This window comes from Aythya ferina, assembly GCF_964211825.1.
Source record: "Aythya ferina genome assembly, chromosome: 36".
In the NCBI taxonomy this organism is placed as follows: domain Eukaryota; kingdom Metazoa; phylum Chordata; class Aves; order Anseriformes; family Anatidae; genus Aythya; species Aythya ferina.
The window spans coordinates 495,155-522,981 of record NC_140333.1 but is presented as its reverse complement, the minus strand read 5'-3'; the positions used below and the strand labels follow the sequence as shown (position 1 = coordinate 522,981).

Sequence of the window (27,827 nt, the reverse complement as noted above, 5' to 3'; positions counted from 1 at the left end):
CCAGGGCCCCCCGCCCTCCCTGCAGGAGGCCTTCCTGGCCGCCAAGATGGCCGCCGGCAGCGCCCGGCAGCGCCTGGTGGCCGCCACGGCCGCCGCCATCCAAGATGGCCGCCGCAGCCGCCTGCTGGTCACCGGGGAGCCCGGCGACGGCCGCACCGTCTTCCTGGTGGGCCCGCCGCCATATATGGGCAAAGGGGAGGGGCTTCCGGGGGGCGGTGACCTTATATGGGCAAAGGGGAGGGGCTTAAAGGGAACTATAGCCAGGAGATTTCCATATATGGGCAAAGGGGAGGGGCTTCCGGGGGAGATATGGGGGGTGGTGACCTTATATGGGCAAAGGGGAGGGGCTTCTGGGGGGTGGTGACCTTATATGGGCAAAGGGGAGGGGCTTCTGGGGGAGTTATGGGGGGTGGTGACCTTATATGGGCAAAGGGGAGGGGCTTCCGGGGGGTGGTGACCTTATATGGGCAAAGGGGAGGGGCTTCTGGGGGGTGGTGACCTTATATGGGCAAAGGGGAGGGGCTTCCGGGGGGTGGTGGCCTTATATGGGCAAAGGGGAGGGGCTTCTGGGGGGTGGTGGCCATATATGGGCAAAGGGGAGGGGCTTCTGGGGGGTGGTGGCCATATATGGGCAAAGGGGAGGGGCTTCTGGGGGAGATATGGGGGGTGGTGACCTTATATGGGCAAAGGGGAGGGGCTTCCGGGGGGTGGTGGCCTTATATGGGCAAAGGGGAGGGGCTTCTGGGGGGTGGTGGCCTTATATGGGCAAAGGGGAGGGGCTTCCGGGGGGTGGTGGCCTTATATGGGCAAAGGGGAGGGGCTTCTGGGGGGTGGTGGCCATATATGGGCAAAGGGGAGGGGCTTCTGGGGGGTGGTGGCCATATATGGGCAAAGGGGAGGGGCTTCTGGGGGAGATATGGGGGGTGGTGACCTTATATGGGCAAAGGGGAGGGGCTTCCGGGGGGTGGTGGCCTTATATGGGCAAAGGGGAGGGGCTTCCGGGGGAGATATGGGGGGTGGTGACCTTATATGGGCAAAGGGGAGGGGCTTCTGGGGGGTGGTGACCTTATATGGGCAAAGGGGAGGGGCTTCTGGGGGGTGGTGACCTTATATGGGCAAAGGGGAGGGGCTTCCGGGGGAGATATGGGGGGTGGTGACCTTATATGGGCAAAGGGGAGGGGCTTCCGGGGAGCTATAGCCAGGAGATTTCCATATATGGGCAAAGGGGAGGGGCTTCCCGGGGAGCTAGGGTGGTTTGTTTCCATATATGGGCAAAGGGGAGGGGCTTCTGGGGGGTGGTGGCCATATATAGGCAAAGGGGAGGGGCTTAAAGGGAGCTATAGCCAGGAGATTTCCATATATGGGCAAAGGGGAGGGGCTTCCAGGTGGGATACGGAGGGTTGTGACCTTATATGGGCAAAGGGGAGGGGCTTCCTGGGAGCAATAGACAAGAGATTTCCATATATGGGCAAAGGGGAGGGGCTTCTGGGGAGTGGAAGTGGGACGATAACCATATATGGGCAAAGGGGAGGGGCTTCCGGGGAGCTATAGCCAGTAGATTTCCATATATGGGCAAAGGGGAGGGGCTTCCGGGTGGGATATGGAGGATCGTGACCTTATATGGGCAAAGGGGAGGGGCTTCCGGGGAGTAATGGACAGAATTTTTCCATATATGGGCAAAGGGGAGGGGCTTAAAGGGAGCTATAGCCAGTAGATTTCCATATATGGGCAAAGGGGAGGGGCTTCTGGGGGTGGTGACCTTATATGGGCAAAGGGGAGGGGCTTCCGGGGAGCTATAGCCAGGAGATTTCCATATATGGGCAAAGGGGAGGGACTACCGGGGAGCTATCAGGGTGTGTTTCCTTATATGGGCAAAGGGGAGGGGCTTCCAGGGACGAATAGCCAGTAGATTTCCATATATGGGTAAAGGGGAGGGGCTTCCGGGGAGCTAGAGTGGTTTATTTCCATATATGGGCAAAGGGGAGGGGCTTCTGGGGAGTGGAAGTGGGACAATGACCATGTATGGGCAAAGGGGAGGGGCTTCCAGGTGGGATATGGAGGGTCGTGACCTTATATGGGCAAAGGGGAGGGGCTTCAGTGGGGAATAACCACCCGTTGACCATATATGGACAAAGGGGCGGGGCTTCCGGGCGGGTTAACCCAGACCCCACGCCCATATATGGCCATAATCCCGCCCTACCCCCTTATAAAGCCGAGTGGGCGTGGCCTAACCCCTCCCCCTCCCCTCCCATAGGCCGCCCTGGTGGGCGCCCTGCGCCAGGCCCCGCCCCCTTCCCCCCGCAGGCCCCGCCCCCGCTGCCTGCCGGCCTATCACTTCGCGGGGGCGCGGCCCGACCAAGCCGACGCCCGATTGGCCCTCGCCCACCTCTGCGCCCAATTGGCCCGCCTCCGAGGCCACGCCCACTCCGGAGGCCACGCCCACCAAGGCCACACCCCCCTGGAGGGCGCCAGCTACGGGTGAGGCCCCGCCCCCTCCCCCTAGCCCCGCCCCCTTCGCCTGTAGCCCCGCCCGCTCTCATTTTGGCCCCGCCCCCAGGTCGCTGAGGCTCCGCCTCCTCTCGCTCCTGGCCACGCCCCCTCCCCGCGGGCTCCGCCTCGTCCTAGTGGTCGACGACCCCGGGGCGCTGCACGAGGGCGGGGCCCCGCGCCGCGATTGGCTGCCCGCCACGCTGCCGCCGGTAAGGGGGCGGGGCTAAAAGGGGGGCGTAATCCGGGGGGGAGGGGTCATAATCCGGGTGGGCGGGGCCATATAATGGGTGGGGGGGCCATAATCTGGGTGGGCGGGGTCTTAATATGGGTGGGCGGGGCCATAATCCGGGTGGGCGGGGCCATAATCCGGGGGGATGAACCATAATCCGGGTGGGCGGGGCCATAATCCGGGTGGGCGGGGTCATAATATGGGTGGGCGGGGCCATAATATGGGTGGGCAGGGTCATAATCCGGGTGGCCGGGGCCATAATCTGGCCATACCGTGCTATCCCGGGGCCGTAATCCAAGGGGGAGGAGCCACAAATCACCAGACCCCGCCCCCTTCTTCCCCATCCAATCAGCGGGTGACCCTGGTGCTGAGCGCCCCCACGCCCCGCCCAGGCCACGCCCCCTGGGAGGAAGTGGGCGGGGCCTGGCACCACCTGCCCCTGGGGCCGCTGCCCCCCGGCGACCGCGCCCGGCTCCTGGAGGCGGAGCTTAAGCGGAGTGGGCGGAGTCTGGACCCCGACCAGGTAAGTAGGCCACGCCCCTTAATCCCGGGAGCCCCGCCCATTGGCTAATCCCGCTGGATGACGTCATCGATGACGTCACCCCTAGGTGCGGCGGGTGCTGGCCAAGGGCGGGGCCCGGCAGCCGCTCTACCTCAAGCTCCTATTGGCCGAGCTCGGCGCCTTCGCCCGCCATGAGGACGTAAGCCCCGCCCCCTCCACTACAAGCCACCCCCACACCCTAATCCCCGCCCCCTTGCCGGCATCCCAGCCCTGCACCCCCCTCCGCCCAGATTATGGCCACGCCCACCCGGATTATGGCCCCGCCCACCCGGATTATGGCCCCTACCCCCGGATTATGACCCCGCCCACCCGGATTATGCCCCGCCCACCCATATTGTGACTCCTCCCACCCAGATTATGGCCCCGCCCATACAAATTAAGACCCCGCCCACCCATATTATGGCCCCTACCCCCGGATTTTTACCCCGCCCAGCCGGATTATGGCCCCGCCCACCCTGATTATGGCCACGCCCATACAAATTAAGACCCCGCCCACCCGGATTATGACCCCGCCCACCCATATTATGGCCCCTACCCCCGTATTATGACCCCGCCCACCCGGATTATGGCCACGCCCATACAGATTAAGACTCCTCCCACCCAGATTATGACCCCGCCCACCCATACTATGGCCCCGCCCACCCGGATTATGCCAGATTACGCCCTCACCCACCCCTCCCCCCGCCCCGTATTCCCCGCCCACCCCTACCCCATCCTCTAAGCCCCGCCCCCGGCCCCGCCCACCGAGGCCACGCCCCCCTCCCGGAGGCCACGCCCACCGGATTGGCCCCGCCCCCAGGTGACCCAGGCGCTGGCCTCGGCCCCGCCCACCCTGCCGGGGCTGCTGGGCCGCCTCTTGCTCCGCCTCCAGCAGCGCCACGGCCCCGCCCTCGCCCTCTCATTGGCCGCCCTCGACGCCGCCCCCCACGGTGAGACACGCCCCCTCGCGCCTTATATGGGCGTAAGGGTGGGATTACGGGGGCCACGGCTCCGTATATGGGCGGGAAATTTGCATAATCTGCATATCTAACACCGTTTATTTAACGTCTATGCCCATATATGGGCATCTCATTTGCATATATTAGCATATCCTTCCCATATATGGTAGTGGGAGGCTTAATCCTGTCTATAGTCACCCTCATTTGCATATATTTGGGCTTCTTCACCATATATGGGCATTTCCTGCTAATATACCCCCTCCCCTTCCATATATGGACACCTCATTTGCATAAATTAACACCCTCATTTGCATATTCATGTTATCTTACCATATATGGTCATTATGGGTAATTATGCAGGCAGCTCATTAGCATACGGCGCCAATTAAGCCTTACCATATAAGGACATCCAGCAGCCCCCCATGGCAACACCTCATTAGCATAAAACGGGGTTAATTTGCATATTAATTTGCATATTTTAATACTTTTTTCCATATATGGTAATGTTGCCCTTATTTGGTCGTTCCCCGCAGGCCTGGGGGAGGGGCAGCTGCTGGCCGTGCTGGGGGCGGGGCAGCGAGTGGGCGGGGCCACCCCCACGTGGGCGGAGGCGGCGGCGGCCGCTGGCCCCGCCCCCTGCCCCGCCCCCCATTGGGCCCTGCTCCGGGACCTGCGCTGGTGAGGCCACGCCCCCCGCCCCTAAGCCCCGCCCCCTGTCCCTCCGTGGCCACGCCCACCCGGCCACGCCCCTCCCGGCTTGGCCACGCCCCCTCCTGCTTGGCCACGCCCCCTCCTGACGTGGCCCCGCCCCTTTTCCCAGGCTCCTGGAGGCCTGCGGCTCCCCATTGGCCGCCCCGGGGGCCCGCCTCCACCTGGGCAGCTCCCCATTGGCCGAGGCCGCCCGGGCCTTCCTGGGGGCGGGGCCACGACGTCACTTCCGGGGCCACGCCCCCGACACGCCCAAGCTAGCCCGGATCCTATTGGCCGGTAAGATGGGGGCAAGGGGGCGGGGCTTAAGGGGAAAGGGGCGGGGTTTAGGGGCAGGGGGCGGGGTTAAGGGGCAGGGGGCGTGGCCTGGAGCCCCTCAGCCAATCGCTGCCCTCCCTAGGGGCGGAGCTCCGCGCCGCCGACCCCCGATTGGACGGCAGCTTCGAGGGCGGGGCCGCCGAGAGCCTGGCCCTGCTGCCCCGCCTCCTGGTGGGCGGGGCCTCCGGGGGGAGGGGGGCGGGGCTTAAAGGGGCCGGGGGAGGGGCTTAAAGGGGTAGGGGGCGGGGCCAAGGGGGGGCGGGGCTTCTGGAATGGGGCGGGGGCGGGGTTAGAAGGGAAGGGGGCGGGGTTTAGGGGAAAGGGGCGGGGCTAATGGGTTGTGGGCGTGGCCTAAGGGTGGTGGGCGTGGCCAAATGGTGGGCGGGGCTCCTGATATGGGTCCCTATGGGGCAGGGGGCGGGGTTATAAGGGCAGGGGGCGGGGCTACAGGGAAGGGGGCGGGGCTAATGGGTTGTGGGCGGGGCTAAGGGTAAGGGGGCGGGGCTGAGGGGTTGTGGGCGTGGCCACAAGGTGGGCGGGGCTCCTGATATGGGTCCCTATGGGGCAGGGGGCGGGGTTTTGGAGGCAGGGGGCGTGGCTAAGGGGTAGTGGGCGGGGCTAAGGGCTTGTGGGCGTGGTCTATGGGTTTGTGGGCGTGGATATTGGGCTGTGGGCGTGGCCTATTGGTTGTGGGCGTGGCCAAAGAGTGGGCGGGGCTCCCGGTATCGATGTCTATGGGGCAGGGGGCGGGGTTTTGGAGGCAGGGGGTGGGGCTAAGGGGTAGTGGGCGGGGCTACGGGTTTGTGGGCGTGGCTAATCCCGTGGTGGGCGTGGTCTGTGGGTGGTGGGCGTGGCCTAAGGGTGGGCAGGGCTCCCGATAGGGGTCCCTATGGGGCAGGGGGCGGGGTTTTGGAGGCGGGGGGCGGGGCTAAGGGGCAGGGGGCGTGGCCTACGGCTTTGTGGGCGTGGCTAACCCCGTGGTGGGCGTGTCCTCCAGGCGGAGGCGGAGCTCTGGGCCCCGCTGTGGGGCCTCCTGCGCGGGGTCGGCTTCGTCCGCGCCCTGCTGGGGGCCGGGGCCCTCGGGGGGCTGCCCCACGGCGCCAGGGCCCTGAGTGAGTTGGGGGGCAGCTGTGGGGCAGGGGGGGGGGGTTATGGGGCAGCTATGGGGCAGCTATGGGGCGGGGGTGGGGGGATATGGGGTGGGTACGGGGTGGTTATGGGGTGGTTATGGGGCGCTATGGGGCAGCTATGGGGCGCTATGGGGCAGAGTGGGGTGGTTATGGGGCAGCTATGGGGCAGCTATGGGGCGGGGGTGGGGGGATATGGGGTGGGTATGGGGTGGGTATGGGGTGGTTATGGGGCGGTTATGGGGCGCTATGGGGCGCTATGGGGCGCTATGGGGTGGTTATGGGGCTATATGGGGCGCTATGGGGCAGCTATGGGGCGCTATGGGGCAGGGGTGGGGGGATATGGGGTGGGTATGGGGCGCTATGGGGCAGGTTATGGGGGTTATGGGGTGATATGGGGTGGTTATGGGGCGCTATGGGGTGATATGGGGCAGCTATGGGGCAGGGTGGGGTGGTTATGGGGCAGGGGCGGGGTGGTTATGGGGCAGCTATGGGGCAGGGGTGGGGGGATATGGGGCGCTATGGGGTGGTTATGGGGTGATATGGGGTGGTTATGGGGCGCTATGGGGCAGCTATGGGGCAGCTATGGGGCAGGGTGTGGTGGTTATGGGGCGCTATGGGGCAGGGGTGGGGGGATATGGGGTGCTATGGGGTGGTTATGGGGCGCTATGGGGCAGCTATGGGGCAGGGTGGGGGGATATGGGGTGGGTATGGGGTGGTTATGGGGGGATTTGGGGTGGTTATGGGGCGCTATGGGGCAGCTATGGGGCAGGGGTGGGGGGATATGGGGTGGGTATGGGGCGCTATGGGGCGCTATGGGGCGGGTTATGGGGGTTATGGGGTGATATGGGGTGGTTATGGGGCGCTATGGGGTGGTTATGGGGCGCTATGGGGCAGCTATGGGGCAGGGGTGGGGGGATATGGGGTGGGTATGGGGCGCTATGGGGTGCTATTGGGCGCTATGGGGTGGTTATGGGGGGATATGGGGCAGCTATGGGGCGCTATGGGGCAGGGTGGGGGGATATGGGGTCTATGGGGCGCTATGGGGCGCTATGGGGCGGGTTATGGGGGTTATGGGGTGATATGGGGTGGTTATGGGGCGCTATGGGGTGATATGGGGCAGCTATGGGGCGCTATGGGGCAGGGTGGGGGGATATGGGGTCTATGGGGCGCTATGGGGCGGGTGTGGGGTGGTTATGGGGCACTATGGGGTGGGTTATGGGGAGATATGGGGGGTTATGGGGCGCTATGGGGCAGCTATGGGTCTCTATGGGGCGCTATGGGGCGCTATGGGGCTGGGGTTCTCTATGGGGCCAGGGAGTCTCTATGGGGCGCTATGGGGCTGGGGGTTCCCTATGGGTCCCTATGGGTCCTATGGGGCTCTATGGGGCGCTATGGGGCTGGGGAGTCTCTATGGGGTTCTATGGGTCCTATGGGTCCCTATAGGGCGCTATGGGGCTGGGGGGTCTCTATGGGGCCAAGGGGTCTCTATGGGTCTCTATGGGTCCCTATGGGTCCTATGGGGCTCTATGGGGCGCTATGGGGCTGGGGGGGTCCCCATGGGTCCTATGGGTCCCTATGGGTCGCTATGGGGCGCTATGGGGCTGGGGGTTCCCTATGGGTCCCTATGGGTCCTATGGGGCTCTATGGGGCGCTATGGGGCTGGGGGGTCCCTATGGGTCCCTATGGGTCCCTATGGGTCCCTATGGGTCCTATGGGTCCCTATGGGTCCTATGGGGCTCTATGGGGTGCTATGGGGCTGGGGGGGTCCCTATGGGTCCCTATGGGGTCCCTATGGGTCGCTATGGGTCCAGCCCCATTGCCGCGTCCCCCAGGAGCCGCCGAGCGCCGTGGGGCCGTGCGCGCCGTGGGGCTGGAGCCGCTGCTGGCGGCCGTGGAGGCCGCTATGGGGCTGGCGACCGAGGAGCCGCCCGTGGGGCTGGAGCCGCTGCTGCCTGTGGGGCAGGGGGACCCCGCTATGGGGCAGGAGCCCGCTATGGGGCAGGGGGACACCGCTATGGGGCAGAAGGACTTTGCTATGGGGCAGAAAGACCTTGCTATGGGGCAGGAGCTTGCTATGGGGCAGGAGTCCGCTATGGGGCACAGGGACATCACTATGGGGCTGGAGAAGCTTGCTATGGGGCAGGAGGACCCCGCTATGGGGCAGGCCCTCGCTATGGGGCAGGATGACCCCTCTATGGGGCAGAAGGACCCTGCTGTGGGGCAGGACCCCCTCGCTATGGGGCAGGATCCCGCTATGGGGCAGGGTCCCTCTATGGGGCAGGAGCTTGCTATGGGGCAGGAGGACTCCGCTATGGGGCAGGAGCTCGCTATAGGGCAGGACCCCCTCGCTATGGGGCAGGGTCCCTCTATGGGGCAGGACCCCTCTATGGGGCCAGAGAACCTTGCTATGGGGCAGGCGCTTGCTATGGGGCAGGGTCCTTCTATGGGGCAGGATCCTGCTATGGGGCAGGACCCCCTTGCTATGGGGCAGCCCCCCGCTATGGGGCAGGAGGACTCCGCTATGGGGCAGGGCTTCGCTATGGGGCAGGGTCCTTCTATGGGGCAGGATCCCGCTATGGGGCAGGAGCTCGCTATGGGGCAGGACCCCCTCGCTATGGGGCAGGGTCCCGCTATGGGGCAGGCCCTCGCTATGGGGCTGGCGCAGGAGCTGCCCCTCCCCCAGCTGCTGCCCCCCGGCTCCCGGCTCCTGCGCTGCCCCCGCCCCCCCCCCGGAGCCCCCCGGCCCCGCAGGTGAGCCCCAAAATCCCCGGAATTCACCCCAAAAGCGGCGTGGCCCAAATGACCCGAATTCACCCCAATTCACCCCAAAATGGTCCAATTCCCAAATGGCCCCAAAATCGCCCGAATTCACCCCAAAATCCCCCATATCCCAAATGCCCCCAAATTGCCTGAATTCACCCCAAAATGATCCACATCCCAAATGTCCCAAATTACCTCGAATTCACCCCAAAACCCCCCGATTCCCAAATGTCCCAAAATCGCCCGATTTCACCCCAAATCCCCCCGATTCCCAAATGTCCCAAAATGGCCGGAATTCACCCCAAAATCCCCCATATCCCAAATGTCCCAAAATTGCCTGAATTCACCCCAAAATGATCCACATCCCAAATGTCCCAAATTCCCTCGAATTCCCCCCAAAACCCCCCGATTCCCAAATGCCCCAAAATTGCCCGATTTCACCCCAAAACCCCCCAATTCCCAAATGCCCCAAAATCGCCCGATTTCACCCCAAATCCCCCCAAATCCCAAATGCCCCAAATACCCCGAAATTCACCCCAAATTCTTCCAAATTCCCTGAAATCTCAAATGTCCCAAAATCCCCCGAATTCCCCCCAAAACCCCCCAATTCCTAAATGCCCCAAAATCGCCCGATTTCACCCCAAATCCCCCCGATTCCCAAATGTCCCAAAATGGCCGGAATTCACCCCAAAATCCTCCCCGCAGACCCCCCCAGGCCGCCCCCTCCCCCCTGGCCGTGGCCGTGGCCCCCTCGGGGCTGGGGGCGGCCGTGGGCAGCGCCCGGGGAGGGGCCCAGCTGCTGGAAACCAGTAACGGCCGGGTACTGGGAGCACTGGGAGCACTGGGAGGGGACTGGGAGGGACTGGGAGGGGATTGGGGGGGACTGGGAGGGAACTGGGACAAACTGGGAGGGACTGGGAGGGGGTTTGGGGGGGTAATGGGGGGACTGGGGGGAACTGGGGCATACTGGGAGCAAACTGGGAGGGACTGGGAGGGACTGGGAGGGGGTTTGGGGGCACTGGGAGGGAACTGGGACAAACTGGGAGGGACTGGGAGGGGGTTGGGGGGGTAATGGGGGGACTGGGGGGACTGGGAGGGAACTGGGAGGGACTGGGAGGGACTGGGAGGGGGAGCTGGGCATTTATACTGGTCTATACTGGTCTATATTGGTTTATACTGGTCTATACTGGTTTATACTGGTGTGAGACTGGGGCGGGAGGTGGGGCAGAAGGGGTTGGGGATGAGTTTATACTGGTCCATACTGGTTTATACTGGTCTATACCGGTCTATACTGGTCTATACTGGTTTATACTGGTCTGTACTGGTCTATACTGGTCTATACTGGTTTATACTGGTGTGAGACTGGGGCAGGAGGTTGTGGAGAAGGGGTTGGGGATGGGTCTATACTGGTTTATACCGGTCCATACTGGTCTATACTGGTCTATACCGGTCTATACTGGTTTATACTGGTCTGTACTGGTTTATACTGGTCCGTACTGGTTGCAGGTGCTGCAGGAGCTGCAGGGCAGCGTGGGGGGGGTGACGGCCGTGGCTTTCGTCACCGATGACGTCATCGCGCTGGGCGGGGCCGGGGGGGACCTGGAGCTCTGGGACCTGCGCAGGGGGCACAGGTGGGGGAGGGGCGCTATGGGGCGGCTATGGGGCGGCTATGGGGCAGCTATGGGGCAGGGGTGGGGGGGGTGTGGGGTGGGTGTGGGGTGGGTGTGGGGCACTTATGGGGCGCTATGGGGCACTATGGGGTGGTTATGGGGAGATATGGGGCGCTATGGGGCACTTATGGGTCACTTATGGGGCGCTATGGGGCAGTTACGGGTTCACTATGGGGCAGCTATGGGGCACTTATGGGGCACGTATGGGGCGCTATAGGGCAGCTATGGGGCACTTATGGGGCACTTATGGGATCATTATGGGATGGCTATGGGGTCGCTATGGGGCACTTGTGGGTCACTTATGGGTCACTTATGGGGCACTTATGGGATTATTATGGGGTCGCTATGGGGCAGCTATGGGGCAGCTATGGGGTCACTTATGGGTCGCTATGGGGCAGGCTATGGGGCACTTATTATGGGGCGCTATGGGGCACTTATGGGATTATTATGGGGTTGCTATGGGGCAGCTATGGGGTCTCTCTGGGGTCACTTATGGGTCACTTATGGGTCGCTATGGGGCAGCTATGGGTCACTTATGGGTCACTTATGGGTCGCTATGGGGCAGGCTATGGGTCACTATGGGATCACTTAGGGGTCACTTATGTGGTGCTATGGGGCAGCTATGGGGTCACTTAGGGGTCACTTATGGGGCACTTATGGGGCACTTATGGGATCATTATGGGATCATTATGGGGTCGCTATGGGGCAGCTATGGGGTCACTTGTGGGTCACTTATGGGTCGCTATGGGGCAGCTATGGGGCAGCTATGGGGTCACTTAGGGGTCACTTATGGGTCGCTATGGGGCAGCTATGGGGTCACTTATGGGTCACTTATGGGTCGCTATGGGGCAGGCTATGGGTCACTATGGGATCACTTAGGGGTCACTTATGTGGTGCTATGGGGCAGCTATGGGGTCACTTAGGGGTCACTTATGGGGCACTTATGGGGCACTTATGGGATCATTATGGGATCATTATGGGGTCGCTATGGGGCAGCTATGGGGTCACTTAGGGGTCACTTATGGGTCGCTATGGGGCAGCTATGGGGTCACTTGTGGGTCACTTAGGGGTCACTTAGGGGTCACTTATGGGGCACTTATGGGATCATTATGGGGTCGCTATGGGGCCGCTATGGGGCAGCTATGGGGCAGCTATGGGGCAGCTATGGGGCAGCTATGGGGTCACTTAGGGGTCACTTATGGGTCGCTATGGGGCAGCTATGGGGTCACTTATGGGTCGCTATGGGGCACTTATGGGTCACTTAGGGGTCACTTATGGGATCATTATGGGATGGCTATGGGGTCGCTATGGGGCAGCTATGGGGTCACTTATGGGTCACTTATGGGTCGCTATGGGGCAGCTATGGGGTCACTTATGGGTCGCTATGGGGCACTTATGGGTCACTTAGGGGTCACTTATGGGATCATTATGGGATGGCTATGGGGTCACTATGGGGCAGCCATGGGGTCACTTATGGGTCTCTCTGACGTCACTTATGGGTCACTATGGGGCACTTGTGGGTCACTTATGGGTCACTATGGGTCACTTATGGGGCACTTAAGGGATTATTATGGGGTCGCTATGGGGTCACTCCAATGTCACTTATGGGTCGCTATGGGGCCGCTATGGGGCAGCCATGGGGTCACTTAGGGGGCACTTATGGGTCACTTATGGGGCACTTATGGGGCAGCTATGGGATCATTATGGGGTCACTTATGGGTCGCTATGGGTCACTTGTGGGTCACTTATGGGGCACTTATGGGGCACTTATGGGATCATTATGGGGTCGCTATGGGGCCGCTATGGGGCAGCTATGGGGTCACTTAGGGGTCACTTAGGGGTCACTTATGGGTCGCTATGGGGCAGCTATGGGGTCACTTAGGGGTCACTTAGGGGTCACTTATGGGTCGCTATGGGGCAGCTATGGGGTCACTTATGGGTCACTTATGGGTCACTTATGGGGCACTTATGGGATTATTATGGGATGGTTATGGGGTCGCTATGGGGCCGCTATGGGGTCGCTATGGGGCAGCTATGGGGCAGCCATGGGGTCACTCTGACGTCACTTATGGGTCGCTATGGGGCAGGCTGTGGGGCGCCCAGGCCCACCGTGGCCCCGTGACGGCGCTGAGCCCCCACCCCGGGGGGGTGCTGAGCACCGGCCTGGATGGGACCCTCCAGGTAAGGGGGGGGGGGGGGGCGTGGCCACCCCCTGATGACGTCATGATGACGTCACTGATGACATCACTCTCTTCCAGGCGTGGCCCCTCCCCCCAGGCCCCGCCCCCCTCTGGCTCCGCCCCCTCGGCCCCCCCCTCCTGGCCCTGGGGGTCCGGCCCGGGGGGGGGGGAGGGGCGGTGGCCGTGGGGGGGTGGGGGGGGCGCCTGGCCCTGCTGGGGGGGGGGGGGGGGGCCCTACTGGTGAGTGACTGGGGGGTACTGGGAGGGACTGGGAGGGACTGGGAGGGGACTGGGAGGGACTGGGAGGGACTGGGAGGGGACTGGGGGGCACTGGGGGGGACTGGGAGGGGGTTTGGGGGGCTTATGGGGGGGTTTGGGGGGGTTAAAGGGGGACTGGGAGGGACTGGGAGGGGACTGGGGGATACTGGGATATACTGGGAGGGGACTGGGAGGCACTGGGAGGGCACTGGGAGGGGGTTTGGGGGGGTTATGGGGGGGTTTGGGGGGAATTTGGGGGGTTTTGGGGGACTGGGAGGGACTGGGAGGCAACTGGGATATACTGGGAGGGGACTGGGGGATACTGGGATATACTGGGATATACTGGGAGGGGACTGGGAGGGCACTGGGGGGGACTGGGAGGGGACTGGGAGGGACTGGGAGGGGGTTTGGGGGGGTTTTGGGGGGGTTTTGGGGGGGTTTGGGGGGAATTTGGGGGACTGGGAGGGACTGGGAGGCAACTGGGGTATACTGGGAGGGGATTGGGGGATACTGGGATATACTGGGAGGGACTGGGAGGGGACTGGGAGGGGCTGGGGGGGGGTTTGGGGGGGGTTGGGGGGGGTTTGGGGGGGTTAAAGGGGGACTGGGATATACTGGGATATACTGGGAGGGGACTGGGAGGGACTGGGAGGGGACTGGGAGGGGCTGGGGGGGGACTGGGAGGGGGTTTGGGGGGGTTTTGGGGGGGTTTGGGGGGATTGGGGGGGACTGGGAGGGACTGGGAGGGGACTGGGGTATACTGGGATATACTGGGAGGGGACTGGGAGGGGACTGGGGGGGACTGGGAGGGACTGGGAGGGGACTGGGAGGGACTGGGAGGGGGTTTGGGGGGGTTTTGGGGGGGTTTGGGGGGGTTAAAGGGGGACTGGGAGGGACTGGGATATACTGGGAGGGGACTGGGGGATACTGGGATATACTGGGATATACTGGGAGGGGACTGGGAGGGACTGGGAGGGGACTGGGAGGGACTGGGAGGGGGTTTGGGGGGGTTTTGGGGGGAATTTGGGGTGTTTGGGGGCACTGGGAGGGACTGGGAGAGGATTGGGGGATACTGGGATGTACTGGGAGATACTGGGAGGGCACTGGGAGGGACTGGGAGGGACTGGGAAGGGGTTGGGGGGGCACTGGGAGGCACTGGGAGGGGACTGGGAGGTACTGGGGGGGGATTGGGGGTATACTGGGATGTACTGGGAGGGACTGGGAGGAGACTGGGAGGGACTGGGGGGGGATTGGGAGGGGTAATGGGGCCATATTGGGCTATACTGGTCCATACTGGTCTATACTGGCCTGTACCCTCCAGGCCTGTACCAGTTTATACTGGTCTAGACTGGTCTATACTGGGCCATACTGGTCCATACTGGTCTGTACTGGTCTATACCGGTCCATACTGGTCCATACTAATCCATACTGGTCCGTACTGGTCCATACTGGTTTATACTGGTCCATACCAGTCCGTACCGGTCCATACTGGTTTATACTGGTCCATACTGGTCCGTACTGGTCCATACTGGTCTATACTGGTCTATACTGGTCCATACTGGTCCGTACTGGTCCATACTGGTCTATACTGGTTTATACTGGTCCATACTGGTCCGTACTGGTCCATACTGGTCTATAGCGGTCTATACCGGTCCATACTGGTTTATACTGGTCTATACTGGTTTATACTGGTTTGTACTGGTCCATACCGGTCCGTACTGGTCCATACTGGTCTGTACTGGTGCAGGAGCTGGGCCCGTGCCGGGGGCGGCCATTTTGCGCCCTGTGCTGGAGCGCCGACGGCTCGCGATTGGCCGCCGCCCAGGTGGGCGGGGCCTTGCGCCTGTGGGCGTGGCCCGAGGCCGCCCCGCTGTGGGCGGGGCCCGGCGAGGCCCCGCCCCCGCCCCGCCCGCTGCGATTGGGCGTGGTTGGAGGTCACGTGACCGGCATGGCCTTTGCCCCGCCCCCGGCCCCGCCCACCCGGATCCTCACGGCCGGGCCCGGGGGGCAGGTAGGGGGCGGGGCCTAAAGGGGGCGGGGCCTAAGGGGAAGGGGAGGGGCTTAAGGGGAAGGGGAGGGGCCTAAGGGGAAGGGGGAGGGGCCTAAAGGGGAAGGGGAGGGGCCTAAGGGGAAGGGGCGGGGCTTAGGGGAGGGGCTTAAGGGAAGGGGAGGGGCTTAAGGGGAAGGGGAGGGGCTTAAGGGAAAGGGGAGGGGCCTAAAGGGAAGGGGAGGGGCCTAAGGGGAGGGGGAGGGGCCTAAGGGGAAGGGGAGGGGCCTAAGGGGAAGGGGAGGGGCTTAGGGGGGAGGGGAGGGGCCTAAAGGGAAGGGGAGGGGCCTAAGGGGAAGGGGAGGGGCCTAAAGGGAAGGGGAGGGGCCTAAGGGGAAGGGGCGGGGCTTAGGGGGAAGGGGAGGGGCTTAAGGGGAAGGGGAGGGGCCTAAGGGGAAGGGGCGGGGCTTAGGGGAGGGGCTTAAGGGAAGGGGAGGGGCCTAAAGGGAGGTTTGGGGGGAAATTGGGGGAATTTGGGGAATTTGGGGGAATTTGGGGGGAATTGGGGAAATTTTGGGCAAATTTGGGGAAATTTTAGAAAAAAATAAGAAAATTTTAAAAAAATTGGGAAATTTTAGAAAAACTTGGGGAAATTTTAGGGCAATTTTGGGAAGTTTTCAAAAAAATTGGGGAAATTTTGGGGAATTTGGGGGATTTGGGGGAAATTTGGGGGATTTGGGGGAAATTTGGGGGGATTTAGGAAAATTTGGGGAAATTATGGGGAAATTATGGGGAAATTTTGGGAAATTTAGGAAAATTTGGGGGATTTGGGGGAAATTTGAGGAATTTAAAAAAATTTGTGGAAATTTTGTGGAAATTTTGGGGAATTTAGGAAAATTTGGGGAAATTTTGATAAATTTTGGGGAAATTAGGAAAAATTGGGGGAATTTTGAGGAATTTAGGTAAATTTGGGGAAATTTTTGTGGAAAGTTTGGGGAATTTAGGAAAAATTGGGGGGATTTGGGGGAAATTTGGGGGGATTTAGGAAAATTTAGGGGTATTTGGGGAAAATTTGGGGAATTTTGCCCCAATTTTGGATTTTTTTTAGGAATAAATTGGGAAATTTTGGGAGTTTGAGGGGAAATCAGGGAATCTTTGGGGGTTTCAGGGGGGTTGGGGAAATTTGGGGGGGATTTGGGGAAATTTTGAAAATTTTAGAAAAATTTGGGGAATTAGGGGGAAATCTGAGGGAAATTTTGGAATTTGTAGGGAAATTTGGGAAAAAATTGTGGGAATTTGCACAAAAAAATTGAAACTTTAGGGAATTTGGGGAAAGTGTGGGAATTTGAGGGAAATATAGGAATTTTTAGGAAAATTTGGGTAAATTTTGTAGAAATTTGGGGAAAAATTGGGAAGTTTTAGGGAACTTGGGGAAATTTTGCAGGAACTTGAGAGAATTTTTAGAGTTTTTGTGGAAAATTTGGGCAAATTTTGTGGAAACTTGTGGGAAAAAATGAAATTTTAGGGAATTTGGGGAAATTTCGCGGGAACTTGAGGGAAATTTTGGACTTTTTGTGGAAAATTTGGGGAAATTTTGTAGAAATTTGGGGAAAAATTGGAAATTTTATGGAATTTGGGTAAAATTTGTGGGAATTTGGGAAAAAAATTGTGAATTTGCGAGAATTTGGGAAAAAAATGTGTAAATTTGCAGGAATTTGGGGAAACATCGTTATAAACTGCGGGAATTTGGGGTGAATTTTGCCGATTTTGGCTCCGTTTCGCTCCTTTTACTGGAGCGGGGTCATTCTATCGGATTTTGGGCTGAATCCGGGCGTTTTTGGGTCATTTCCCCCCAATCCAGGTGCTGGTGTGGGAGGCGGGGCCGGGCCGGCTGCGGGCGGAGCTCCCCCCGCTCGATGACGTCACCGCCCGCCGTGATGACGTCATCAACTACCCCGATGACGTCATCAACTACCCCGATGACGTCATCGGAGGGCCCGATGACGTCATTGGAAGGCCCGGTGACGTCATTGGAGGGCCCGATGACGTCATTGAAGGCCCAAATGACGTCACTGAAGACCTTGATGACGTCATCGAAGACCCTGATGACGTCATTGAAGACCCCGATGACGTCATCGAAGACTTTGATGACGTCACCGATGACGTCACGGCCCCCCTCGATGACGTCACGACGGCGCTGGGCGTGGCCTTCGACCCCTGGGGAGGGGGCGTGGCCGTGGGGCAGCCCCGGGGGGGCGTGGCCTTGTACCGGGCCCCGTGGGGTGAGGGGCGGGGCCTAACGGGGTCACGTGACCAAAAGGAAAGGGGGGATTTGGGGGAGTTTGGGGAGTTTTGGGGGATTTGGGGGAAATTTGGGGGAGTTTGGTGAAATTTTGTGGGATTTCGGGGAGTTTGGGGGGATTTGGGGGGAATTCTGGGAATTTGGGGAAAATTTGGGGGAATTTGGGAAAATTTGGGGGAATTTGGGAAAATTTGGGGAGTTTCGGGGGATTTGGGGGATTTAGGGGGGATTTGGGGGGGATTTGGGGAAATTTGAGAGAATTTGGTGAAATTTTGCAGGATTTGGGGAAATTTTGTCGAAAACTGGGGGAATTGAGGAAAATTGGGGGGATTTGGGAAAATTTGGGGGATTTGGGGGGATTTTCAGGGATTTGGGGAGATTTGGGGGGAAATTGGGGGATTTGGGGAAGTTTGGGGGGATTTGGTGGATTTCTGGGATTTGGGGGGAATTTGGGGGAGTTTGGTGAAATTTTGCGGGATTTGGGGAAATTTTGTGGAAAATTGGAGGAATTTGGGGGAAATTGTGGGAATTTAGGGAATTTGGGGAAAATTTGTGGGAAATTTGGAGAAAATTTGTGGGAATTTGGGGAATTTTTGTGGGAATTTGGGAAAAAATTGTGAGAATTTGTGGGAATTGTGGGAAAATTTGTGGGAAATTTAGGGAAAATTTTTGGAATTTGGGGAAAAATTGTGGGAATTTGTGGAAATTTTGTGGGAATTTGGGGAAAATTGTGGAAATTTGTGGAAATTTTGTGGGAATTTGGGGAAAATTGTGGAAATTTGGGGAATTTTTGTGGGGATTGGGGGAAAATTGTTGGAATTTTGTGGGAATTTGGGGAAAATTTGTGGGAATTTGGGAAAAATTTGTGGGAATTTAAAAAATGTTGGAATATGGGAAAATTTAGGGAAATTTGGGGAAAAAATATGAGAATTTGGGGGAAAAATGTGGGAAATTAGGTAAATTGTGGGAATTTGGGGAAAAAATGTGAAAATTTGGGGAAAAAAGTGACTATTTGGGGAAATTGAGGGAATTTGGGGCAATTCGTGGAAATTTTGGGGAAAATTCTGCCAATTTGGGTTCAATCGATGACGTCACGACCCCTCCCCTTTTGCCCCTCCCCCTTTTTGCCCCTCCCCTTTTAGACCACGCCCCCTGGCGGTGCGGTGGGCGGGGCCTGGTGACGCACCTGGCCTGGGTGGGCGGGGCCAAGCTGGTGGGGGCGGGGCCTGGGGGGACGCTGTGGGGCTGGGCCGTCCCCGCCCCCCCCGCCAGGCCACGCCCCCTCTGGCTCCGCCCCCTGCGGCGCGGACCAATCACGGCCCTGGCTGGGGCCGAGGCGGGGCTGGCGGTGGGCACAGGTGAGGGGGCGGGGCCTAAAAAAGGGGGCGGGGCCTGTGGGAAGGGGGCGGGGCCTGGGGGCTCTATGGGGTGGATTGGGGGAAATTTGGGGGAATTTGGGGAAATTTGGGGGAGTTTGGGGGGATTTGGGGGGAATTTGGGGGGAAATTGTGGGAATTTGGGAAAATTGGGGGGGATTGGGGGGATTTTGGGGGAAATTCGGGGAAAATTGGGGATTTTGGGGGAATTTTGGGGGATTTGGGGGGAAATTTGGGGAAATTTGGGGATTTTGGGGGGATTTGGGGGGAATTTGGGGGGAAATTGTGGGAATTTGGGGAAATTTGGGGAGTTTGGGGGGATTTGGGGGATTTTGGGGGAATTTGGGGAAATTTGGGGATTTGGGGGGGATTTTTGTGGAAAATCGGGGGAATTTGGGGGGAAATTGTGAGAATTTGGGAAAATTTGGGGGGATTTGGGGGATTTGGGGGTCTCTATGGGTCCCATGGGTCCCTATGGGGCGCTATGGGGCTGGGGGGTCCCTATGGGGCTCTATGGGGTCCTATGGGTCCTATGAGGTTCTATGGGTCCCATGGGTCCTATGGGGTCTCTATGGGTCCGATGGGGCTCTATGGGGCGCTATGGGGCTGGAGGGTCCCTATGGGATTCTATGGGTCTCTATGGGGTCTCTATGGGGCTGGGGGTCCCTATGGGGCTCTATGGGTCTCTATGGGTCCTATGGGGTCTTTATGGGGTCTGTGGGTCCCTATGGGGCTCTATGGGGTCTATGGGTCCCTATAGGGCTTGGGGGTCTCTATGGGGCTCTATGGGTCCTATGGGGTCCCTATGGGTCCTATGGGGTGTCCATGGGGTCTATGGGTCCTATGGGGTCTCTGTGGGGCTGGGGGTCTCTATGGGTCGTATGGGGCCTTTATGGGGTCTACGGGTCCCTATGGGGTCCCTATGGGATCTATGGGTCCCTATGGGTCCTATGGGTCCTATGGGGTCTTTATGGGGTCTGTGGGGTCCCTATGGGATTCTATGGGTCCCTATGGGTCCCTATGGGGTCTACGGGTCTCTATGGGGTCTATGGGGCTCTATGGGTCCCTATGGGGTCTATGGGTCCCTATGGGGCTCTATGGGGTCTATGGGTCCTATGGGTCCCTATGGGTCTCTATGGGTCTATGGGTCCCTATGGGTCTCTATGGGTCCCTATGGGTCTCTATGGGTCCCTATGGGTCCTATGGGGTCTCTATGGGGTTTATGGGGTCTATGGGTCCCTATGGGTCCCTATGGGGCTCTATGGGTCCCTATGGGTCCTATGGGGTCTCTATGGGGTTTATGGGGTCTATGGGTCCCTATGGGTCCCTATGGGTCTCTATGGGGTCCCTATGGGGTCTGTGTCCGGCAGAGGACGGGGCGCTGTGGCTGTGCCCCGCGGACGCCGTGGGGCTGCCCCCCAAGTCCTGCCCGGCCGTGGGGCAGCTCCTGCACCCCCACCGGGGCCACCCCACGGCCGCCGCCTTCAGCCCCACTGCGACCCTGCTGGGCACCGGCGGCACCGACCGGGTACGGGGGGGCTATGGGGCGGCTATGGGGTGGGTTATGGGGCGGCTATGGGGTGGGTTATGGGGCGCTATGGGGTGCTATGGGGTGGGTTATGGGGGGTTATGGGGTGGATATGGGGTGGATATGGGGTTATGGGGTGGTTGTGGGGTGGGTTATGGGGCGCTATGGGGCGCTATGGGGCGCTATGGGGTGGGTGTAGGGTGGTTATGGGGTGGATATGGGGCACTATGGGGTGGATATGGGGGGATTATGGGGGGATTATGGGGTTATGGGGGGGTTATGGGGCACTATGGGGCGCTATGGGGCGCTATGGGGTGGGTTATGGGGGGGTTATGGGGGGTTATGGGGTGGTTATGGGGTGGATATGGGGTTATGGGGTGGTTATGGGGTGGGTTATGGGGCGCTATGGGGTGGGTTATGGGGCGCTATGGGGCGCTATGGGGTGGGTTATGGGGGGTTATGGGGTGGATATGGGGGGTTATGGGGGGATTATGGGGGGTTATGGGGTGGTTATGGGGTGGATATGGGGTTATGGGGTGGTTGTGGGGTGGGTTATGGGGCGCTATGGGGCGCTATGGGGTGGGTTATGGGGCGCTATGGGGTGCTATGGGGTGGGTTATGGGGGGTTATGGGGGGATTATGGGGGGTTATGGGGTGGTTATGGGGTGGATATGGGGTTATGGGGTGGTTATAGGGTGGGTTATGGGGCACTATGGGGCGCTATGGGGTGCTATGGGGTGGGTTATGGGGCGCTATGGGGTGGTTATGGGGCGGATATGGGGGGATTATGGGGGGATTATGGGGTTATGGGGGGGTTATGGGGCACTATGGGGCGCTATGGGGTGGGTTATGGGGCGCTATGGGGCACTATGGGGTGGGTTATGGGGGGGTTATGGGGGGTTATGGGGGGATATGGGGTGGTTATGGGGGGTTATGGGGTGGTTATGGGGTGGATATGGGGTTATGGGGTGGTTATGGGGTGGGTTATGGGGCGCTATGGGGTGGGTTATGGGGCGCTATGGGGCGCTATGGGGTGGGTTATGGGGTGGATATGGGGGGTTATGGGGTGGTTATGGGGTGGTTGTGGGGCTCTATGGGGCGCTATGGGGTGCTATGGGGTGGGTTATGGGGCGCTATGGGGTGGTTATGGGGCGGATATGGGGGGATTATGGGGGGATTATGGGGTTATGGGGGGGTTATGGGGCACTATGGGGCGCTATGGGGTGGGTTATGGGGCTGGGGCTACTTATGGGTCTGAGGCTGGTTATGGGGCCAGGGATGGTTATGGGTCTGGGTCTACTTATGGGTCCGGGTCTACTTATGGGTCTGGGGTTACTTATGGGGCCGGGAGTGGTTATGGGGCTGGGACTACTTATGGGTCCGGGGCTACTTATGGGTCTGGGGCTGGTTATGGGGCCAGGGATGGTTATGGGTCTGGGTCTACTTATGGGTCCGGGTGCACTTATGGGTCTGGGGTTACTTATGGGGCTGGGACTACTTATGGGTCCGGGTCTACTTATGGGTCTGGGGCTGGTTATGGGGCCAGGGATGGTTATGGGGCTGGGACTACTTATGGGTCTGCATCTACTTATGGGGCTGGGACTACTTATGGGGCTGGGATTACTTGTGGGTCCGGGTCTACTTATGGGTCCGGGGCTACTTATGGGTCCGGGTGCACTTATGGGTCCGTTCTATGGGGCAGGCCCTGGTGGTGTGGGGCGTTGCCGTGGGTCGGGAGCTGCGGCGCTGGCCCCAGGCCCACGGGGACCAAATCACGGCCCTGGGCTGGGCCCGGGAGCTGCTGGTATGGGGCGCTATGGGGCAGGATCTATGGGGCAGGATCTATGGGGCTGGGGGGGATCTATGGGGCTGGGGGGATCTATGGGGTTGGGATCTATGGGGCTGGGGAGGGCTGGGGGGTCCCTATAGGGTTCAGGGGTCGCTATGGGGCTGGGAGGGTCCCTATGGGACTGGGGGGGATCTATGGGGCAGGAGGGGGTATGGGGTGGGATCTGTGGGGCTGGGGGCCCTATGGGGTTTCTATGGGGCTGGGGTCTCCCTATGGGGCTGGGGAGGGATCTATGGGGCTGGGGGGGTCCCTATGGGGCAGGGGGGTTCCTATGGGGCTGGGGACTCTCTATGGGGCTGGGGCGTCCCTATGGGGCAGGGGGGTCCCTATGGGGCTGGAGGGGGATCTATGGGGCAGGGGGGTCCCTATGGGGCTGGGGGGCTCCCTATGGGGCAGGGGGGTCCCTATGGGGCTGGAGGGGGATCTATGGGGCTGGGGGGTCCCTATGGGGCTGGAGGGGGATCTATGGGGCTGGGGCTCTCTATGGGGTATCTATGGGGCCGGGGGGCCTCCTATGGGGCCGGGTGTCCCCCCCCCGGCCCCCTTTCTATGGGGCTGCCCCCCAGGTGTCGGGGGCGGCGGACGGCAGCGTGGGGCTGTGGGACGTGGCCGGGGGGCAGCGGCTGCGGCAACTTGGGGGGCTGCTGGGACCCCCCTGCGCCCTCGGGGGGCACGTGAGTGACGGGACCCACAAGTGTGGGGCGGGGGGGGGGAGGGAGGTGTGGGGCAGGGTCTGTGGGGCGGGATACGTGGGGTTGGGAAGCTATGGGGCTGGGATCTATGGGGCGGGATCTATGGGGTGGGATCTATGGGGCTGGATCTGTGGGGCAGGGATCTTTGGGGATCTATGGGGCTGGGATCTATGGGGCAGGATCTATGGGGCTGGGCTCTATGGGATCTATGGGTCAGGATCTATGGGTCAGGATCTATGGGGCTGGGATCTATGGGGCTGGGCTCTATGGGATCTATGGGGCTGGGTTCTTTGGGGATCTATGGGTCAGGATCTATGGGGCGGGATCTATGGGGCTGGGATCTATGGGTCAGGATCTATGGGTCCGGATCTATGGGGCGGGATCTATGGGTCAGGATCTATGGGTCAGGATCTATGGGGCAGGATCTATGGGGCGGGATCTATGGGGCTGGGATCTATGGGTCCGGATCTATGGGATCTATGGGGCTGGGTTCTTTGGGGATCTATGGGTCCGGATCTATGGGGCTGGGATCTTTTGAGGATCTATGGGGCTGGGATCTATGGGTCAGGATCTATGGGGCTGGGATCTATGGGGCTGGGATCTATGGGATCTATGGGGCAGGATCTGTGGGGCTGGGATCTATGGGGATCTATGGGGTGGGATCTATGGGTCCGGATCTATGGGTCCGGATCTATGGGGCTGGGATCTATGGGTCAGGATCTGTGGGGCTGGGCTCTATGGGATCTATGGGGCTGGGTTCTTTGGGGATCTATGGGTCAGGATCTATGGGGCGGGATCTATGGGGCTGGGATCTATGGGTCCGGATCTATGGGGCGGGATCTATGGGGCAGGATCTATGGGTCCGGATCTATGGGTCAGGATCTATGGGGCGGGATCTATGGGTCCGGATCTATGGGGCTGGGATCTATGGGGCTGGGATCTATGGGATCTATGGGGCAGGATCTGTGGGGCTGGGATCTATGGGGATCTATGGGGTGGGATCTATGGGTCCGGATCTATGGGTCCGGATCTATGGGGCTGGGATCTATGGGTCAGGATCTATGGGGCTGGGCTCTATGGGATCTATGGGGCTGGGTTCTTTGGGGATCTATGGGTCCGGATCTATGGGTCCGGATCTATGGGGCTGGGATCTATGGGTCAGGATCTATGGGGCTGGGCTCTATGGGATCTATGGGGCTGGGTTCTTTGGGGATCTATGGGTCAGGATCTATGGGGTGGGATCTATGGGGCTGGGATCTATGGGTCAGGATCTATGGGTCAGGATCTATAGGGCTGGGATCTATGGGGCTGGGTTCTTTGGGGATCTATGGGTCCGGATCTATGGGGCGGGATCTATGGGGCTGGGCTCTATGGGATCTATGGGGCAGGATCTATGGGGTGGGATCTATGGGGCAGGATCTATGGGGTGGGATCTATGGGTCTGGATCTATGGGGCGGGATCTATGGGTCAGGATCTATGGGTCCGGATCTATGGGGCGGGATCTATGGGGCAGGATCTATGGGTCCGGATCTGTGGGGCTGGGCTCTATGGGATTTATGGGGCTGGGTTCTTTGGGGATCTATGGGTCCGGATCTATGGGTCAGGATCTATGGGGCGGGATCTATGGGTCAGGATCTATGGGTCCGGATCTATGGGGCGGGATCTATGGGGCAGGGCGGCGTCCTGGTGGCCGTGTCCCGCTGTGGGGCCGTGACCTCGTGGGACGGGGCCGGGCGCCCCCGGGGTCACCTCCGGGGTCACCTCCGGGCGCCGGCCAATGGCGACGTCGCCCCGCCGGGTAAGCCCCGCCCCCCTGTGATGACGTCATCGCCCCCTAATTAATTAGTTAATTAGTTAATTAATTAATTATGGGGTGACCCCCAGGGGCCCCCCGGGCGCTGGTGGCGGTGACGGGGAGCGACGGGCGCACCCGGCTCTGGCACCCGACGGAGGTGGGTTAATTAGCTAATTAGGGGGGTTAATTAATTAATTAAGGGGGTAATTAATTAATTTAGGGGGTAATTAGGTCATTAGGGGGGTGGATGTTAATTGGTGCGGGTGGGGGGTAAGGGATTAAGGGGGTTTTGGGGGGGAATTGGGGGGTTAATTAATTAATTAAGGGGGTTAATTAGCTAATTAGGGGGGTTATTAGTTAGTTAAGGGGTAATTAATTTAGAGGGTAATTGGGTCATTAGGGGGGCGGATGTTAATTGGCGGGGGTGGGGGGTAAGGGATTAACGGGGATTTGGGGGTGGAATTGGGGGATTTGGGGGGTTAATTAATTAATTAAGGGGGTTAATTAACTAATTAGGGGGTTAATTAATTAATTAGGGGGAGATTAGTTAATTAGAGATGCTAATTAGGTCATTAGGGGGGCGGATGTTAATTGGTGCGGGTGGAGGGTAAGGGATTAAGGGGTTTTGGGGGAGAATTGTGGGATTTGGGGGTTTAATTAATTAATTAAGGGGGTTAATTAGTTAATTAGGGGGTAATTAGTTAATTAAGGGGGTGATTAGGTAATTAGGGAGGGTAATTAGCCCGATTAATGGGGAATTGGGGGGGGAATTGGGGAATTTGGGGGGATTTCGGGGGGGAAAGTGGGGGATTTGGGTTTAATTAGGTAATTAAAGGGGTTAATTAATTAATGAGGGGATAATTAAGTAATTAAGAGGGAGATTAGGTAATTAGGGAGGGTAATTAGGTTATTAGGGGGGTGGATGTTGATTGGCAGGGGTGGGGGGTAAGGGATTAAGGGGGTTTTGGGGGGGAATTGGGGGATTTGGGGGTTTAATTAATTAATTAAGGGGGTTATTTAGTTAATTAGGGGGTAATTAGTTAATTAGGGGGTAATTAGTTAATTAGAGATGCTAATTAATTAATTAGGGGGTTGGAACTTGATGGGTGGGGGTGGGAGGTAAGGGATTAGGGGGATTTGGGGGGTTAATTGGTTAATGAAGGGGTTAATTAGCTAATTAGGGGTTAATTATTTACTGTATTTTTGCCTTTTTAATGCATCCTGCATGTTTTTTGTCTAATTTTGTGTAATTTCTGTCAAATTTGGTGTCATTTTCCCTTATTTTTTCAAATTTTCTCAAATTTTTGTGTATTTTCGTCCAATTTTGTCCAATTTTCGCCCAAATTTCGTCGGATTTTCGTCGGATTTTCGGCATTTTTCCCCTTTTTGGGTCTTTTTGGTGGCCCCGCCCCCAGCCGGCCCCGCCCCGCCCCCTGGGCTCGCTGCCCGGCCGCGCCGTGGGGCTGGCGGTGGTGCCGGGGGGCGCCGGGGGCAAGGTGCTGGCGGCGAGCGACTGCGGGCTCCTGGCCCTCTGGGACCTGCAGCGGGAAGGTGAGGCCGTGGGATTATGGGATTAGGGCCTCGGGGGGTCGGGGAGACCTGGGATTATGGGATTAGGGGGGTTTGGGGGCGTAAAATGATGGGATTATGGGGGTTTGGGGGTTGGGATTACGGGATTATGGGGTTTTGGGGGTTGGGATTATGGTATTATGGGGGTTTGGGGTAGGGATTATGGGGTTATGGGGGTTTGGGGGTTGGTATTATGGGATTATGGGGTTTGGGGGGTTGGGATTATGGGATTATGGGGTTTGGGGGGTTGGGATGATGGGATTATGGGGTTTTGGGGTTGGGACTATGGGGTTTTGGGGTTGGGATTATGGGATTATGCGGTTTTGAGGGTTGGGATTATGGGATTATGGAGTTAGGGGGTTGGGATTATGGGATTATGGGGTTTAGGGGGTTGGGATTATGGGATTATGGGGTTCTGGGGGTTGGGATTATGGGATTATGGGGGTTTGGGGTAGGGATTATGGGGTTATGGGGGTTTGGGGGTTGGTATTATGGGATTATGGGGTTTGGGGGGTTGGGATTATGGGATTATGGGGTTTTGAGGGTTGGGATGATGGGATTATGGGGTTTGGGGGTTGGGATTATGGGATTATGGGGTTGGGATTATGGGATTATGCGGTTTTGAGGGTTGGGATTATGGGATTATGGAGTTAGGGGGTTGGGATTATGGGATTATGGGGTTTAGGGGGTTGGGATTATGGGATTATGGGGTTCTGGGGGTTGGGATTATGGGATTATGGGGTTTGGGGGGAGGGATTATGGGATTATGGGGTTTTGGGGGTTGGGATTATGGTATTATGGGGTTTTGGGGCGTGGGATTACGGGATTATGGGACTGTAATCCCATGTGTTCCCCCCCCAGATGACGACCCCGCCCCGCCCCTCCCCGTGGGCCCCGTGGCCGCCCTGGATTGGGACCCCCGGGGGGCGTGGGTGGCATCGGGGGGCCCCGGGGGGCACCTGGCCCTATGGGAGAAGGGCCGGGTGCTGGCGCGTGCCACGGTAATCCCATAATCCCGCGGGGGAACCCCATAATCCTGCGGGGGAACCCCATAATCCCGCGGGGGAACCCCATAATCCCGCGGGAAACGTCCCTAATCCCATATAATCCCATGGGTAACGTCCCTAATCCCATATAATCCCGTTGGTAACCCTCGTAATGCCTTGGGTGGCCCCATAATCCCGCGGGGAACCCCCATAATCCCGCGGGTAACCCCCATAATCCCATGGGTAAAGTCCCTAATCCCATGGGTAACCTTAATCCAGTAATCCCATAGTGACCCTAAATCCCATAGGAGGCCCCATAATCCCACGAGTGACCCCATAATACCACGGGTGACCCCATAATCCCACGGGTGACCCCATAATCCCACGAGTGACCCCATAATCCCTTCTTTCCCTAAATCCCGATGGCCGATCCCATAATCCCGTGCGTGGCCCCAAATTTTAGGGGCAGCCCTACGTCCCCCTAATCTCCTAATCCCAT

At 59.5% G+C, this 27,827-nt stretch overlaps 1 protein-coding gene across 4 annotated transcripts in view; it reads left to right on the top strand.

Moving 5' to 3' along the window:
• The window catches only part of OSGEP (O-sialoglycoprotein endopeptidase), a 70,894-nt gene that overhangs the window by 36,199 nt on the left and 6,868 nt on the right, over positions 1-27,827 (top strand). For all 4 annotated transcript variants that reach the window (XM_084502134.1, XM_084502135.1, XM_084502133.1 and 1 more), the window contains 25 exons: positions 5-166; positions 2,255-2,478; positions 2,558-2,699; positions 3,072-3,242; positions 3,328-3,420; positions 4,081-4,210; positions 4,753-4,897; positions 5,040-5,206; positions 5,328-5,416; positions 6,243-6,357; positions 8,208-9,126; positions 9,841-9,955; positions 10,642-10,766; positions 12,893-12,986; positions 13,064-13,225; positions 14,991-15,254; positions 17,092-17,512; positions 18,675-18,890; positions 20,279-20,436; positions 22,139-22,240; positions 22,852-22,959; positions 24,653-24,776; positions 24,863-24,930; positions 26,189-26,324; positions 27,204-27,343. In XM_084502134.1, the coding sequence (XP_084358260.1) occupies positions 5-166; positions 2,255-2,478; positions 2,558-2,699; positions 3,072-3,242; positions 3,328-3,420; positions 4,081-4,210; positions 4,753-4,897; positions 5,040-5,206; positions 5,328-5,416; positions 6,243-6,357; positions 8,208-9,126; positions 9,841-9,955; positions 10,642-10,766; positions 12,893-12,986; positions 13,064-13,225; positions 14,991-15,254; positions 17,092-17,512; positions 18,675-18,890; positions 20,279-20,436; positions 22,139-22,240; positions 22,852-22,959; positions 24,653-24,776; positions 24,863-24,930; positions 26,189-26,324; positions 27,204-27,343 (4,590 nt within the window). The remainder of the gene's footprint in view (positions 1-4; positions 167-2,254; positions 2,479-2,557; positions 2,700-3,071; positions 3,243-3,327; positions 3,421-4,080; positions 4,211-4,752; positions 4,898-5,039; positions 5,207-5,327; positions 5,417-6,242; positions 6,358-8,207; positions 9,127-9,840; positions 9,956-10,641; positions 10,767-12,892; positions 12,987-13,063; positions 13,226-14,990; positions 15,255-17,091; positions 17,513-18,674; positions 18,891-20,278; positions 20,437-22,138; positions 22,241-22,851; positions 22,960-24,652; positions 24,777-24,862; positions 24,931-26,188; positions 26,325-27,203; positions 27,344-27,827) is intronic.